The sequence below is a fragment of the Gouania willdenowi genome, chromosome 24 (genome assembly GCF_900634775.1).
Source record: "Gouania willdenowi chromosome 24, fGouWil2.1, whole genome shotgun sequence".
NCBI classification, from domain to species: Eukaryota; Metazoa; Chordata; class Actinopteri; order Blenniiformes; family Gobiesocidae; genus Gouania; species Gouania willdenowi.
Genome location: NC_041066.1, coordinates 6,837,269 through 6,854,700, shown reverse-complemented (window position 1 = coordinate 6,854,700; position 17,432 = coordinate 6,837,269). Strand labels below are relative to the sequence as shown.

The following is a 17,432-nucleotide window of genomic DNA, read 5'->3' as shown; positions in this document are numbered from 1 at the left end:
CTGGTTTAAGTAACAATTTAATGTTCGCTGTATTCATGTGACCTCCTACATGCCCTTTATTTTTGATCTCTGTTACTACTCTGAAAAATAGTGGAGCCAGCATTGACCAGAAATGTTTAAGGAATTCAGCAGGGATCCCATCTGGACCTGGTGCTTTGCCTGTTGACATGCTATCTAAAGCATTTTGTAATTCTTGTAAGGTTAATGGTGAGTCTAAGGTGGTTTTCTGATCTATAGTGAGCTGTGGTAGGTTTAGTTTATTAAGAAAGGTTTTAATATCTTCAGGGTCAGGGTTTAAATTTGATGAGTATAAGTTTTGATAATAATCATGAAAGATGTTATTAATGTCCTGAGGTAAGTTTAAAGTTTGACCTGCGTTATCAGAAATTGCTGCTATAAAGGAATTTTCTTTATTATGTTTGAGCTGATTTGCTAAATATTTGCCTGATTTATTATTGTAGTCAAAGTTTTTGTATCGTAATTGTTGCAAAATGAAGTCGGTTTTTTTAGATAAGATGATATTCAGATTAAGTTTTGTATTTTGGAGTTTTTCCCATAAAAGTTCAGAAGGGTTAGCTGCGTATTCTTCCGTAAGTTCTTTGATCTTTTCTTCAAGTGTTTTTTCTGCTATCTGTTCCTGTTTTTTCTTAAAAGAAGAGTATGATATAATCTTCCCTCTAATGACAGCCTTGCCAGTTTCCCAGAGTAAGGACGGTGATATTTCCGGGGAGTCGTTTGTCAATAGAAAGTCCTCCCATTCTTTTCTTATAATTTTTTCAAATTTACTGTCATTAAGTAATGAAGTGTTAAAGCGCCATAGAGAGGATACTTTCTGATTAGAGTCACACTGCAGGGTGAGGGATATTGGGGCATGATCGCTAATAATTATAGGATGTATTTTAGATGACATCTTATGTACGATGGAATTATTTGAAAGAAAAAAGTCAATTCGGGAGAAGGATTTATGCACGGGGGAGAAGAAGGTATATTCTTTTTTAGTTGGGTTATTCAGTCTCCATACATCTCCTATTCCAAGATCTTCCATGTAATCCATTAATACTTTAGCAGATCGAGATGGTTTTGTATTTGAGCACTTACTAGATCTGTCCAATGATGTGTTGAGCGCCAGATTGAAGTCACCTCCGATGATTAGAGACGAGTCTGCAGAAAGGTCTGAAAGCTCTGAGAAAATTCTATGGAAAAAATCAGGGTCATCATTATTGGGGGCATATAGATTAAGAATTGTGAAACATTTATTATAGATTACTACTTTGATAATAATATATCTACCCTCTGGGTCTATGACGGAGTTGATTATGTTAACGGGTAACTTTTTGTTGAGAAGAACCGAGACTCCTCTTTGTCTGGAATTGAAACATGAATTATATATCTTGTTAAAATTTGAATCTGTCAGGGATTTTTCTTCTGATTTAAGTAAGTGAGTTTCTTGAAAGAAGACAATGTCTGCATTTAATCTTGATACATAGTCAAATATCTTAATCTTTTTAGCCTGTGAGCGAATGCCACGCACATTCCAAGAAGTTACTGTAAACTGATACATAGAATGAGGTGAGTGTTAGTCCATACAGGTGTGAGCATAAGTGAGAATCTGTGAGCATTTGTGCACTGTGTTGTAAAAAGCTTGGATGCAAGGAAATAAAGAAGAGGAGACATATTTATCATGCGATAGCACCACGGGGTAAAGGACTGGATTGAATAGGTTAGTGAAAAGCACAAACATACAATGACAACAACCAATATCAAAAGAGTAAAAGGAGCAAGGGGTAATTATAGGAGGTATAGGAGGTGGGGGGTGTTGTGGGTGTTGAGTGAGTGTGAAAGAAAAAAAAGAGTGAGGGGTTCGAGACGAGTGAGTTGACATGAGGGTAGAGAGTGTCCTGTGAGAGAGTACGTGCCAAAAAGTGTTTACCAAAATCTAAGCCAATATGTAGCATACATACAAACATACATACACATACGTGTCTATATATACCTATCCATGTTTTTATTTTAGTGTTATTATCTTTATGTATTTATTTATTTTAATTATTATTATTGTTATATATATATACATATATTTTTTTAATTTATTATTATTTTTTTTTTATGGAGTTATCATTATTTTATATATATTTTCTCTATTTATATATATATATATATATATATATACATATATATATATATATATATATATATATACATATATATATATATACATATACACACATATATATACATATATATACACATATACATACATACACACATACATACATACATACATACAAACATATATATACATATATATACACATACATACATACACACATACATACACATACATACATATACATGCACATACATACACACAAACATATACACATACATATATATATATATATATATATATACACACACATACATATACATACACACACATATATAAACATATACACATACACACACATACATACATACATATGTATACATACACATACACACACACATACATACACACTTTTTTTTTTTTTTTTTTTTTTAAATGTATTTATTGTTTTTATTTGCCTTTTCTTTTTTTTTTTTTTTTTTTAATGTACAGATATATACATACACACACATACAACATATATATTTATTCACACCAATTTTGATTTCTCACCCAATGACTCTGAGAATCTGAAAGAGCAGAAAGATTAATCAGATTGTGCATCCTCTCACTTTAATGAACACTCACAGCTGAAGGTAACGTGTTGTAATGGGATTACAGCTCACTGATCTCCATCCTAATGACAAAAGGCCCAGTGCTCAGCCTTCTTCAGAGCTATGTTGAGCTGCTGTGACCCGATTAAAAATAAATGGTGATCTGTTAAAATATTCATCAAGCTAGCCGGCAGAGTGGGTGTCGATCAAAAACTAGACTGGAATACAGTAACATCACTGGTGCGATTAATCTCATCAAGGCATTTAAAGAGAAAGTAACCCATGTGGTGGTTTCCCTCCTCCAACACTGTTCCCTTATAAGACTGTGGCATCAAAGTCATGGATTAATTATGCACTACAGCTTTATCCTGCATTCCCTAATTAAAATCAGGAAACAATGTTTCCCAGTTCCTCACTGGGGAATGGTAAAAAGGCACAGAGGTACATTAGTGTGATCTCTGTGCAGCATCCTTGTCCTTCTAAAGCCTGGGATGGTTGGAGAGTTGGACCTCCACCAGCGCTCACAGGAGCAGTTTAATTAAAGCACACAGCAGGATTCGACCTCAGCTCTGTTTGGAGGGAAATGGAAAACAAGTCGCAAGAAGTGGAATAAATGTCACTATTTCTATCTCTCATTAGGCTTTCATTCTGGTGACTAATTATGGGCAAAAGAAACAACATGAATATTAGAAAGTTTAGACCCTCTAAGCTGTCATCTGTTGTCAGCACCACATTCTGTGGTTGCTGCTGTGCTTTTATAACCGTTTATCACCTCCTGTGTTTCATTGTGTCAGCCTCTTTCAGCCGATACAATAACTCGGTACATTGCCGTGATGATCAGAGCACTCGTGTGAAACACTGTTTTCCCGAAAGCAGAAAACCGCCTCATAAAGGTCATTGTCGTCACAACAGTTTTGTCAACTCGTGTTGACTCATAGATCACGGCCTTTTAGGTTTAGCAGATTCAGTGTAAATGCTGCCTCACTTCTGATGACCACTTTGTTTTTTTTTCCACCTTCAGGCTCCATATTTCTGGCCGTCCAACTGTTGGGAACCAGAGAACACAGACTATGGTGAGATACGATTTGGACTGTTATTTATTGACTTACTTATTTACATATATTTACTTAATTCTTTATATATATATATATATATATATATATATATATATATATATATATATATATATATATATATATATTTTACCCTTTTTCTGCTTTTTACCTTTTATGTTTTGAACATAAACAGTTTTGTTTTTTAAAAAGGTAATAACTACTCATTAAATTATAATAATTTTGCAGAAAATAAATAAATGGGTGGGCATGCATTCTCCAACTGAATGAATGCAGAGTTACAAGGACTTGGAATAGGAAAAGTCTAAGGAGATAGTGTTTAGTTATAGGATGTGAGCATCTCCTGTGTGATGCTGGATGTTTTCAGTTATAAGCCGTTTTGAATGATTATTTATTTCTTTGTAACATGGAAAACAAAATTGTTCTTTTTTTATTTGATCTTATTTAACCAGGAAAATCTCATTAAGCTGAAAAACGTCATTTTCAGTCCTGGCCAAGATGGGCAGCAGCAAAAATACACAATTCAATTAGTTACATTAACAATACTTAAAATACGTAGTTAAACACAAACAACAAAAATTACATTTTTTGGCAAATTAATGAAAAGGAAGTGCAAGTTATGGAATTGGACTTGAGTTGTTTCAGTTTGATTAAAAAAATTCAATAAAAAAAAATGTTCCCTACTTCAGTGAACAACAGAGTCTTGTGAACGGGAAATGTAAAGATGCTTCTCTGAACAACTATGGAACAGATGTAGGTAGGCAGTAGTAGAGTGTTCCTTCTAATGGTCAAAGCAGGAGATCCCACTCAAAGACAAATGGCTGTGTCAACATTTTCCAGTTTATTGTGAACCTTAGAGAGGCATCGTAAGCAGCGCCAAACAATTCTATTCATGGATTGAAGATCACCAAAATCCAACACGGGAAAAAAAAAAAAAAAACAACCCAACTTCAGTCTGAGCTTTTTAACAAGATTCTGCAGTTTAAAAGTGAGGGAGTCATCAATTAAAATACCAAGGTACTGTATTTATAGATGTATTTTATAGTCTAAAAGTGGACACTGAGGGGATGAATGGTGACCTCTTTCTGAAGTATGAAAAGATCAACTTTGCTTTGTCCACAATAAGAATAAGCTTCAGGTGAAGTAAAGACTTCTGGATGGCATTGATGGTTTTCTGCAGCGATTCAAAGGCCTTAACCAGGACACATTTAAACCCAGATTATTGGTATAAATGATAAATAAAAGAGGACCCAGTACAGAACCCTGCAGAACTCCACTTTGTGAGCAGAAATATTTTCATTTTCATTTATTTATTTTAATAGGGACTGTACATATTAATGAACATATAACATATGTAAATATGTCAGATTATAGCCATAGGCTAATATCCATTTGTCATCCCTAAACAGGCTGGTTTTCACACGTAACAATAAGACAAGGCAAGTCCCAAATCAATATACAACAGGATGATTTACAGGACGAGGAACAGAGGGATCACAAAAAAACAGTAACTTCACATTTAAATGGAACACTGGGATCGCAACAACTACACTATCATGGGAATAGACAGGATAGAGGGCAGGGTGAAGGAAAGAACAGGGGAAAGAAAAGCAGTTCACTTCCACATACTCTAACTATTAAAATGCTTTAAATGCTACATCTTATTGTTTTTCAGACATTAACATTTGGGGAAACATCAGTTAAAGTACATAAACACATATACAGGAGTCATTCATGATTATTATGTTACATTGACGGTCAGGGCTGGAGGTTGAAGCTTTGGGATTTGGATGAACACACACTGAACTGAGGTGTGTTAAACTCCTGCCTGTTGTTTCCTTTAGCTATCTACTTGTGCAAGCGGACCATGCAGAACAAAACCAGACTGGAGCTGGCAGACTATGAGGCGGTGAGTGCTGATCCATCCTCACTCTGTTGATTTGTGTGTTAAAATAGTCGGAGGGAAGCCAAACTGGGAAAGATGAGTTTTTCTGTGAGGAGAGAACAGCTAATCTATCTCCTGAACTTAAAACAGTTAATGTGCAGAGATTTGTGGTTTAGTTCATGTCATCCTCCTGTACCTGTAAAAACCTTCCCTTCATCAGACATAATGTAGATACAGTATTGGATTAAGATTGGTGATGCTTTAATAGGGGGTTTGGTTAATTTAAAAAGAATCTGGTGGAAAACATAAAGTAGTGGGGAATATGGGTCTGTGAAAAGTTAAACCATCACTTCATTTCCCACAGGAAATATTTTACAAAATATTTGGTGCAATCTGGAGGATTGTGGATCTGCTTATTGTGGCCATGAGAGGGAATGTATATTTTACAGATTTTTAATCATGCTATTGTTGATTTAAGGTATTTCTTACTTATTTTAATGTTCTTATTGATTTTTGAGTTGTTGAATGTTTTCTGTTGAACGTAATGTAAAGAAAATTGAGTTGCCTTGTGTATGAAATGCGCTATACAAATACATTTGCCTTGCCTTGCATGTATGCTGATCTTTTGGCTGCTGTCACAACAGTGACTTTTAAAAACTATCCAATAGGTTAACTGAGAATTTTTTTTATTTTATTTTTTTACATTAACTTGAGTCCATTTATTTGGAATACGGAAGCATGAAGCTGTCCTGAGCCTCCAGAAAACTTAACCTGGATTTGGCGTCTTGGTCTCATGGAGACTCCTACTTTAACCTTGTCGTTCCAGCTCAAATCATTCCTTTTGCCAGTTCTTTCCTTTTAATAGCCCAGCTTAATAAGTGAAAATATTTGTACGCCTTGAACATGTTTTTGTCCCTTTGCTTGACTTGTGTCTGCATGTCTTCTCTCCAACAGGAGAACCTTGCTCGCCTGCAGAGAGCCTTTGCCAGAAAGTGGGAGTTTATCTACATGCAGGCCGAGGCCCAGGTCAAGTAAGTGTTCGCTGTAACCATGGCAACGTGTGAAACAGAAGTGCAGGACACCAGAATTATGTTCGAGCATGTTTCTTGTAGCACAAGTGGTTCAAAGTTCATATCCCACATGTTAAACCCAACATCACCTCCTTAGTGTGATGAAAGGACTTGACACAACATGTGGCCTTTGAAACCACAGTGAAACTGCAACAATAAAGGGGACGTGACAGAGGATGGGTGACAAACTTCTCCAGTAGAGTCAAAGTCTCCTCAAACCTTCCATTAGTCCAAAACATCAGGAAAAGTTCAATGGTCGTCACGTTAAAGTGGATCTAACAATCCATCTTTACCAAACTGCTGCCAACACAAAATGGCATTACTAGTCTGATATTTTCATTAAAGTAAACCTCAAACTAATGAAGTTGTTTAATTATGAGACTGAAGTACCTTGAGTGCAGCCTTCCCATTAGGCTTTGCAGTGTTGTGATTTCAGACTAATGATTAACATTTCATTGTTTGTTACCATATTTGATTAAAATACTTAGGAGGGGTTGATTTATTTGAGTACTTACCCGAAAACTGATTCAGTGTTCATTATCTAGTTTCTTATAAACTTTATCTTAGGTGCTAAAAAGTGAACATTGTTTTATCTGGGCAGTAAACACTTTGAAAGGAGTTTTTTTAATTTTATTTAGAAAACAGTCCAGTTTCAAAATGTGGTAGTTAAAATGTGTGTCTGCTTTGTGGTTCTTTTACTTAGAAATGTTGTTTGTTTTTGAAAGTGCATGGTTGAACAGAAATGTTCTGATTTAGATTACACACAGGAAAAAACAAAAAAAAAACAGCAACTTAGTCTTCTACTTTATAAAACGTAATTAAAGCTAAAAACAAGCTGTTAATGTCTGTGATGTGGATTCATTCACAGCACAGACACAGTCAAGCTACAACTCATTGAAGAGTAAAGTATGCAGCAGCTATTTCTGGAATAGACCTACACATTTAAAAGTTTGAAATGTTCATATTGGTGCAGCAACAATGTGACTCATCTCCAGAGCTTCAGTATAGTATAATGACAGAAATCTTTTTTTATCACTCCCGGCTTCTTATCGCTCCTTATTTGCATGCTGCATGTAATGCTAATGCATTTTTCACAGTGACTGATCTCATCTGCAGGATTGACAGGAAAAAGGATAAAACCGAGAGGAAGATCCTTGACAGTCAGGAACGAGCCTTCTGGGATGTTCACAGGCCCGTGGTAAGATCCAGTGTGTTTGAGAGATGATCATCCCTCCTTCATGCCTGTTCCTTCTTTCTTCTACTTTTAAAACATTTGGTTTAATTTGCAAGAAAATATTTGCATGTATTTCCTCCTCTAGCCAGGGTGTGTTAACACCACAGAGATGGACATCAGGAAATGTAGGCGCATGAAAAATCCTCACCGAGTTAAAAAGGTATAAACCCAGATGACGCTAATTCTTCCTAAATGATTTCTCCTCAAACTCTCACTGTCTCCCTGTGGTTGATTGGTCCAGTCCGTCTATGGTTTGGTGGAGGAGGGAACGCAGTCTCAGAGTCCCACACACACTCCTTCACACCTCTGCAGAAAAGGCACCAAGGAGGATGTCGAAAAGGAGGTAAAATTAATTCAATGTTGAAGATTTTAAAGACATAAGAACAGTTATAAATGCTGGGGCAAAGGTCGGGGCCAGGCCATGTTGGGTAAATCAAGACTGCAGCTGTTAGCGTTTAATGGCAGACAAAAAAGTAAAAATACACATTTTGCATCTAGACAACATGCATATATTTATAATTTGGTTTTAACAATGATTAAGTGACATGTTTAAAAATGTCATTTTTTTTTTTTTGTTCAGGTCAGAACAATATTCAAAATACTATAAAAACTTAAGTTCTTGGATGAAATTCAGATTTTTTTCCCCACACATCATCTACCATGACTGGAAAAATGTCATTTATTCTAATGAAAACTGAAAATGAATTCCAAAAAAATTTACTTTATAAAACCAACACCATCAAACATGGACTCATTGTCATCTCTTACAGATCCTTTTCCTGAACACTCAGCTCGATCGACACTGTCTGAAGATGTCCAAAGTGGCTGAAAGGTACGAGTTACATCACAGCATCACATTCTGATGAGCTTCTCCAATCTGTGTCCTGTCAATCTCACAGTTTGAAGAAGAAAGGCGTCTCTCTCATCATTACGCTGCATTTACAGCTGCTCTACATTAGCCAAGCAAATCACTTTTAAAATACCTGCACCTAAAGCTTTGGTTTAACATTAAGAAAATTCTAGAAATAATGTCTGAGTGTAAATTATAAGGTTTCCTTTTAGAACAGAATGGCTGTGGATGTTTAGACGTGAATGGGATCATAAACATCCAATTCTGTTATCTGGACAAAGTGTTTCAAAAACACAAATATCTTAGGAACACTGTCAGGTTGTAGGTGTACATGCTGTGGGAGGTGTTTTCTTACACTACAGTTTGGTCACAAAGTCCAAAAACATCATCTTTTCTAAACCAATCTTGTAAACAATAATTCTAAATGTGTTGACAGCACCTCCTGCTGGGCAGCATTCAGTTTTAAGCCTGAGAACTAAAGGGAAAATAATTTTTAAAAGCTTTGTAGTTGAGTACTGTATAGCCAAAGAGTTTGAAATTGTTCCAAATATATATCTAAATATATTGAAAGGTGAAGAAATTGATCTAAATATTGAAAATATATTAGCACAGTACATGATGTGAGCTAATAAACTTTCAATATCCATAAACGATGGGAAACTCTGGATTCTATTATAGCTGGTATGAAGTGGGTCAATCAACCCTGAGTTTGTGAACCTTGGGTTACTTGCATGCACGCGCGCGATAAAAAGCCATCAAAGATCAGAGATGACTCGGGCTGCCATGGCAACCACCCGGAAGAGAGTGATTTATTCACCCTAATGAGTGAAATAAGCCGGTGTTTGAGGAATATGAGCCTGTTCTAAAGGTGCGTTCAGTTCTCAGTGACTATAGTGGCTTAAATCACCCATAATTAGTGACACTTTTTGGTCGCTTCATCACTTTATTGCTTCAGTGACGTGACGAGCAGGGAGTTAATATGAATAAAATGTGTCTGAGGAGGCGTGGCAGCAGCATAGGATGGCTGCATAGAGAGCCCTCCCGTTACACTGGATATAAAGACAGTAAAAGCCGCTTGATATTGCATCATTTATATTGATTTTTAATGTAATATTGTCGCCAGAGTCACCTTGACGTCCTAAAAAATGTCATAAAAAAACACTAGAGTGTGATGCGAACCCGTGACCCATCGCTTCCAAGAGCAGCATCAAAATTCACTGCGACATCATACCTTCAGAGACGTGTGATCTACAGATTTAACTGTATAACAATATAAAACAACAATCAAGCCTTAAAAGTGGATTAATTTAAATTGTCATCTCCTCCTTTATATAATCCACAGGTTTGTATTCAGGGAACTTTATTACACACGTCAGTAGATGTTTTAATGCAAATCAACCTCTGTGTCTTTCACTTAATGATCTGTATCCACAATGTTATAAAGAAAACTACCGTTTGCACAAAAGCAACAAACCAAAAAAACGTGAAGCAACACAACATTAGTAATGATGTGAGCACATCTGTGGTGTGTGATGTTACTAATGTGTTTCAGAGAAGAGTGTTAAGGTTAATTAAAGTGTTCAGAAACGGTGTTCATGGGGGCGGAGCCTGGTAGAAACCCTGGGTTTCTTTGATGAAACCTGCCAGCGACCAGGTTTAGTTCACGGACAATGTTGCCAGAGTAACATACTCAGAGAAGAACATACCTCGCGTTTAGGAATGGGATACTCAGTTTCCGTCATTTCAGCCCGAACATACTCAGAGTTTGAACATAACCCACTTTATGGAATACCCCTCAGATTGTTGAAAAGGTAATACTTGGAGTAAATACGTCCAGAGTTAAAGTTAAATAAAAGCAGGGTTATTTTACTTCCTGCAGTTTTTTTGTTCTTTATTCCTTTCTAAAAAATATTGTATCAGAGCAAACCTTATATCACATCAACGCCTGAAAATCAAATACAAATCATTTTAAAAACGTTTTTCCTTCTTTGTGGTACCTAATGGTCCATGGCCCAGAGGTTGAGGACCACTGTTCTAACCCTCATGTCATGTGTTTCATGTGTTTCAGTCTGATAAGCTACACTGAGCAGTACATGGAGTACGACCCGTTTATAACGGCACCAGAACCATCCAACCCCTGGACCAGTGACGACCCGTCTCTGTGGGATCTGGAGAACAGGTAAAACATCTGTAACGTGTAGGGATGTAACGATTCACTCAACTCCCGATACGATTCGATTCACGATACTGGGTTCACGATACGATTCTCTCACAATTTATTTTACAAAATGGGACTGTAGAAAAATGGTGACTGAAAAATATTTTTGCGGAAAAAAACTATACTGTTTTCCTTTTATTTTTCATTGTCAAAACAATGCAATTTAACTAAAAATAAATCTTGAATGAAATAATTAAAGGAATAATACAAATGAAGAAAAGCCTATTAATTTAAACTCTGGTTCTATAGTAAACAATGCAAAACTGCACAGTTCTTTTTAAAAGTGCAACTGAAAATGTATTTTGTGCCTTAACAATTGGACTTAAAAAAAACAAAAAACATTTCACTGTATTTAGGTCAGATATTTGTTAGGACCAGCAGGGGGCGCTGGTAACCCAGTATTTGGTTGGCATGCAGATATCTTGCAGTGAAGAAGAGATGCTATGCTAGCAGACAGAGCTAATAGAAAAACGTGACTTTACAGATATTCACGTAAAATTACAGATATTTTTTTGGTGCTAAAGGGGTAAGGAATCATTTATGAACATGTTTAAAAGTAGAAGGTGGCCAAAAAGAAAGTATTAACAGTTTCCGCCTGCCGCCAACACTTCTGGATAGAATATAATATAATCTTCACAGTATCGATGTGAATCGTGATACCTATTAATCGATCTTTAACTGCCCTACAATTAATCGTAAGGCAGTTAAAGATCGTGTCATGTGACGAGTTTTGTTTTTAAGCCTTTAGAATCTTAGTTTTATTATGTTTAGCATTGTTTCATTGTCACTGTTGTGGTTTAGTTTATCTAACCATGTTGTTAGGATTGGTGTTTTTAAGTCCATCAGCTGCTTTTCTTTCTCTTTTACGAGTCCATCCATCTTGAATTATGGATTATTGATTTCTAATGAAAAACAATGTCAGTCAGAATGTGGGAGGTGGCCTTATAGCCTAAAAGTTCTTCCATGTATGAGTTATGAAGGAATGATTTAGAGCAAATGAATAATCACTGATCCTGCTGTTGATTAATTGTTCATCTAAATTGATGAATTATACATTAAGAAATGAATTTTCCCACAGAGATTTGATCTTTCAGATTAACGTCACAATAATCTGCACATTTCTCACTAATTGGCATTTTGTCAGAATTTGCTCCTTTCAATCAGATTGCTCTTTTCTCCTCTAATCCTTTGATTTATTTGCTTTTTTATTGTAATGTAATATTTTCAGACTTTCCTCTTTTTCTCTTCCAGCATTAGGGAGCCCAGTCAGCAGAGAGTGAAGAAATGGGGTTTCTCATTGGAGGAGGCGCTGAAGGACCCGGTGGGTCAGGATCTGTTCCTCAAGTTCCTGGAGTCAGAGTTCAGCTCTGAAAACCTGCGGTGAGCACATGCAACTCTTAAAGTTGCTTAACCACAACTGTAGCTGTATTTCATCTAAAAGTTGTTCAAATGTCCTGCTGATCCAAGTGTGACTCCAAAAACGGCACACAAGACACAAGTTGTGGCCTAAACAATGAGAAAACCACAATATCAACATCCCCAGACACACCAGAATATGGCAGAAGTCACAGTGATGTCATGTTACGGTGAACACGATAAAGAAAGCAGGACAAAAATGAATGTTCTGCCAGGTGGCCAGAAAGAAAGTAGTAGCAGATTCCGCCTGCCACCAACACTTCTGGATAGCGCCCTCTGCTGTTTAAAAAAAGTACTGCGATTCAATTTTCACAGCATCGCTGTGAACCGTGGTACCTATGAATTGATTTTTAACTGCCTTACGATTAATCGTTACATCCCTAGTGGTTAAGCCACTTTAATTACCGTAGTTATATTTTCTATCGTTAGAAAATGTTTTCTCTGCTAAAAATAAGAGTTTAAGGGTTTTTATCTGGTAAATCAGGACATGAAAGTGACATTTATCAACCACAATAGTTACAAAATAAATAGTTTGAAGGTAAAACTTTAAATATTCCTACTTCCAACAGTAGGTGGCAGCACTTGATACTTGCCCTCCCACAAAGCACAATGTTCTTCGTTCCTTTGAGCTGTTCTCCACAGGGCTTGCCAACGCAAATCCTTGAGTAATTTGGATTTTTAGTTTGGTTTTTATTTTTTGTTAGCTTCCCTTCCTGACACAATCCTCTGTTTTTTTCTTAATTTGTTTTGCCTTTTTCTTTATTTCTGGACTTCAAAACAAGTTGAAACTAAAAACCTGTAACTGTGTTTTGTTTGCTGAATGGAATATTTTGTGTTTGCAGGTCAACTTTTTTTTTTTTTGTTTTTTTTTTTGTTTTTTGGAATTTAAGTTTTTATTGACATTTAAAACATTCATGAAACAGGTAGAAAAAACAATGCAACATTAACATAAAGGCTGATGCACTCACCCCTTATCCCCTATGTCACAGCATATAAAATATTACAGTAAAAATAAATCTGAAAAACACATATCTGCAATTTGCTGGGACAAAACAGCTCTAATAGTTCCAAAAGCCATCCCAATCAGTGTCTCTGTTCCCTTTTAACTTGTTTAGCATGACCTCTTACGTCGTTGTGTCCACCATTCATTTCATCCAGTCATTTAACTGAGGGCACACAGTGCTCTTCCAGAGTCTTAAAATGATCCTGGATGTAGTCACAAGACCGACCATAATGATTGAAAAGACTCATTTAGAAATATTTGGCATTTGAGAGCTGACTCCTAAAAGACCCAGTTCTGGAGTCTGAGAGACTTCAGTCCCAGATCAGCACTTACAGTAAAACCTCCAAGACTTCAGTCCAAAAAGCTGAAACCAAAGAACATTCCCAAAGGCAGTGTGAATATGTCCCCACCTCATTTTTACATTTCCAACACAAATTGTCTGCCATTTTAATTCTGTGCAGTCTGGTAGGAGTATGATAATATCTATGTAACAGTTTATACTGTATGAATTTACTTCTGCCCTCCTTTACATATTTGCCACTATCGGATAGAATTACTAACCATTTCTCATTTGTATACTTTTCAGATCCCTCTGCCAAAAAAGTTTAATGTTTGACGATTCACCACTCAAGCTATAAATGACTAAATAAACTTAGAAGCTGTTTGGCATCCACGTGGCATTCTAATATAATCTAACATATAATTTTCAACCGTGTCCCTAAATTTAGAAATCACACAATGTCATAAATTGTCCATCCTTATACAAATCCCCAATAGTACAAATGCTACGCGAATGTTACTGTTCCTAAAAAACAGGTGTTTTGCCAATGCAAATAGCAGAGTTATTGCAGAGAAATGCATATTTCTGTAAATAATGTGACGGCTTTAACATTTTATGTACTTTTGACCAAATCTCACAGGAATTAATCAGTTTGTTGTGTCAGGCCTTTGAGATAAATTGTCTTGGATCAAATGGTGAACAAATATCTACCTCAATGTTTAACCATTCTTGTCCACTCTCAATGTCCTCCCAATATTTTACAACTTCAGCCATTTCAAATGACAAGGAGTAAAGCTTTGAATCTGGAAGTCCAAATCCTCCTTTTTCTCTAGGGTATCATTTATTTAGCTTTATTCTTGCCTTTTTACCCCCTCACAGGAAATGTTTAATCAAACTTTCATACTTTGTAAATATATCAAGTGGGATTGTAATTGGAAACTTCATAAGCACATAGTTTAACTGAGGGGTAGTGATCATTTTAATGATATTAATCTTGCCCCACAATGTTAGTTTGAGTTTTTCACACTTTTTTGATGACAATTGGTTAAAAATTAGTTGGGGTAATTTATCCAAATCCTGACTGAGTCTAATCCCTAGATATTGGATGCCTTTAGGTGTCCATTTGAATTTAAAAATTTCCACCATATCTGAATAGCAGAGAGCAGATAAATGCATGGCCTCAGACTTGATCCAATTTATTGTGTAACCTGAAACCTTTAAATAATACTGTATAGTGTCCATCAGAATTGGTACGGAAGTAAGTGGATCGGTGACCAGTGCCAAAATGTTATCCGTATAAAGAAGCAGTTTATGTTCTTGTTTACCCATGAATATCGATTTAATGTCCGTATGTGTCCTAATAGTCAGTGCTAAAGTTGCTGTAAAGATAATAAATAACAGGGGACTGAGTGAACAGCCTTGATGGGTACCACGTGAAAGATCAAAAAAGGGCAAAATAATGCCATTGGTCACCACTGCAGCCCTTTTAACCCATTTAGTTACATGTGGTCCAAATTCAAAATGTGATAAAGCTGAAAAAGGAAAACGTCACTCAACTTTATCAAACGCCTTTTCTGCGTCTAGGGAGAAGGCAGCTACTGGCTCATCTTTTGACTGGCTCAACTCAACTTTATTTATATAGCGCAAATTACAACAAAGTCTTCTCAACACTCTAAACAAAATATATGGTTCATAGTAAGAAAGAAAAAAAAGAACCCAACACGATCCACATGAACACGCATTTTGAAATGACAGTTGGAACTCCCTTTTTTATGGGAAGAAATTTCCAGCGTTACCAGGTTCAGAGGTGGCAGTCATCCGCATTGACTGGTCGGCTTAGTGAACAGAAGGGCAAACAGATTAGGATAGAAAGATAGACCATCCAAATGTTCCAGACTAGATTGAACCGTGAACCAATGATCAGTCCATCGAGTGTTCCAGACTGACTGAGCTGCGAACCACTGATCAGAAACCACCAGCTCCAACAACATCGAATGCAGGAAAACCATGATACACTATGATACACTTATTCCTAGTGGTTAGGTTAATATTAATATTAAACTCTAGCGACCTCCTCTATGCTCTGAGTATGCAACCATTACAGACGAGATTTTGTCTTGTACTGGGTGCACCTAGAGATCTCAGTAATCACTCCAGTAGGGACAATTGACTGCATTAAATTAAACTATCGCAACTATACATTGTACGCTTTAGTAAAGGAGTAGGTTATAATTGTAATGGTCTGAGATGTTGACCTCTTACGTGTAATGGTCTGTGATTGTGACCAAGCAGCGAGATCATGTCCGTTTTAGGTTATTGCTATTATACATTATATGCTTTACAAAATAAGTAGGTTTTGAGTTTATTTTTAAAGGTGGAGAGAGTCACAGCCTCCCGTATGAAGACTGGGAGCTGGTTCCAAAGGCGAGGAGCCAAGTAGCAGAATGCTCTGCCTCCTTTTCTACCTTTGGACTCTTTAGGGACTTCCAGAAGACCAGCAGACTGAGAGCAGAGTGTTCTGCCTGGACAATAGGGCACTAATAGGTTTCTAAGAAATACCAGAGCTTGATCATGTATGGCTTTGTAAATTAACAGGAATATTTTAAACTCTATTCTAGATTTTACAGGAAGCCAATGAAGGGAATCCAATACTGGAGACATATGCTCTCTCCTGTTAGTACCTGTTAGTATTCTAGCTGCAGCATTCTGAATTAACTGGAGACCACATTAAGTGCAACACTTTTCTGATGTTATCAGAGGAAAAGCGGTCTGATTGGAGTGTATGATACTGGGAAGAACTCATTGTACGCGTAAGGCCAGCATCGTAGTTAGTATTTTACAGTCCAGATTCAGCAAGTTTATTGGCCTATGATTGGATGGATTTGTGCTATCCCTATGTTTTTTTGGAATCACGGATATTAATGTGTAATTAAACGTAAGAGGAATCTTTTCCCTCTCAAAAGCCTCCTTACTTTTTGTAAAACGGGGACAATGTTGACATACTCTTTATAGTATTCTGCAGGTAAACTGTGCTATTAGTTTACCTCTCACATAAGCCTCAAATGCTTCTCAGACACTTTAAATATGCTCTGTGCTTCCATTATTTATTTAAAAAAAAAATGCTTTGTCATCACTCAACAATTCCTTAAAGGATTTATCTTGTAATAGTGAGACATTCATTCTCCACCTGGAACATCTTACATTCCCCAGTCCTAACTTTATACTGAGTTCAATAGCTGCATGGTCAGTAAGTGCAATAGTTTTTATATTGCAACTTATCACATTGTGTAACAGGATTTTTAAAACTAGAAACAGATCAATCCTAGAAAAAGATTTATGATAATGAGAATAGATAGTATATTCCCTTTTGGAAGGGTTAATTAACTTCCATACATCAATTAGGCCCAAATCTTCCTTTAATATTTGAACTGCATTCCTTCCCTTAGAGCTAAGTGATCCTTTTAGATACACTTGTATCAAGAATAGGATCCATCACTTTGTTAAAATCACCTGCTAATACTGTTAATCCCGCCATATTTCCCAATACTTTATTTACATTATAAAATAATTAACTTTATGTCCTCTATCATTGCTTGAACATCTCCTTCATAAGTACACCATTGTGAGCACTTGAAAGGGAACTATAAAAAACATGACCTACCCGTCCCATTTTAAACCCTAACTCTTCCCCCTCATTTATGTG

General features: G+C 36.3%; 1 protein-coding gene and 1 long non-coding RNA gene across 2 annotated transcripts in view; one reads left to right on the top strand and one right to left on the bottom strand.

Annotated features, from left to right (window-relative positions):
• The window catches only part of LOC114457984 (uncharacterized), a 31,748-nt gene extending 17,634 nt beyond the window's left edge, over nucleotides 1–14,114 (bottom strand). Inside the window, exons 1-2 of the long non-coding RNA XR_003672974.1 lie at nucleotides 14,102–14,114; nucleotides 11,533–11,548 (exon numbers count right to left, since the gene is read on the bottom strand). This is a non-coding gene — a long non-coding RNA (uncharacterized LOC114457984). The remainder of the gene's footprint in view (nucleotides 1–11,532; nucleotides 11,549–14,101) is intronic.
• Nucleotides 1–17,432, top strand: part of LOC114457983 (regulator of G-protein signaling 6-like) — a 111,957-nt gene that overhangs the window by 88,503 nt on the left and 6,022 nt on the right. Inside the window, exons 6-14 of the mRNA XM_028440187.1 lie at nucleotides 3,722–3,773; nucleotides 5,618–5,682; nucleotides 6,613–6,689; nucleotides 7,845–7,926; nucleotides 8,048–8,122; nucleotides 8,204–8,305; nucleotides 8,733–8,794; nucleotides 10,881–10,991; nucleotides 12,282–12,410. Of these exons, the coding sequence (XP_028295988.1) occupies nucleotides 3,722–3,773; nucleotides 5,618–5,682; nucleotides 6,613–6,689; nucleotides 7,845–7,926; nucleotides 8,048–8,122; nucleotides 8,204–8,305; nucleotides 8,733–8,794; nucleotides 10,881–10,991; nucleotides 12,282–12,410 (755 nt within the window). The remainder of the gene's footprint in view (nucleotides 1–3,721; nucleotides 3,774–5,617; nucleotides 5,683–6,612; nucleotides 6,690–7,844; nucleotides 7,927–8,047; nucleotides 8,123–8,203; nucleotides 8,306–8,732; nucleotides 8,795–10,880; nucleotides 10,992–12,281; nucleotides 12,411–17,432) is intronic.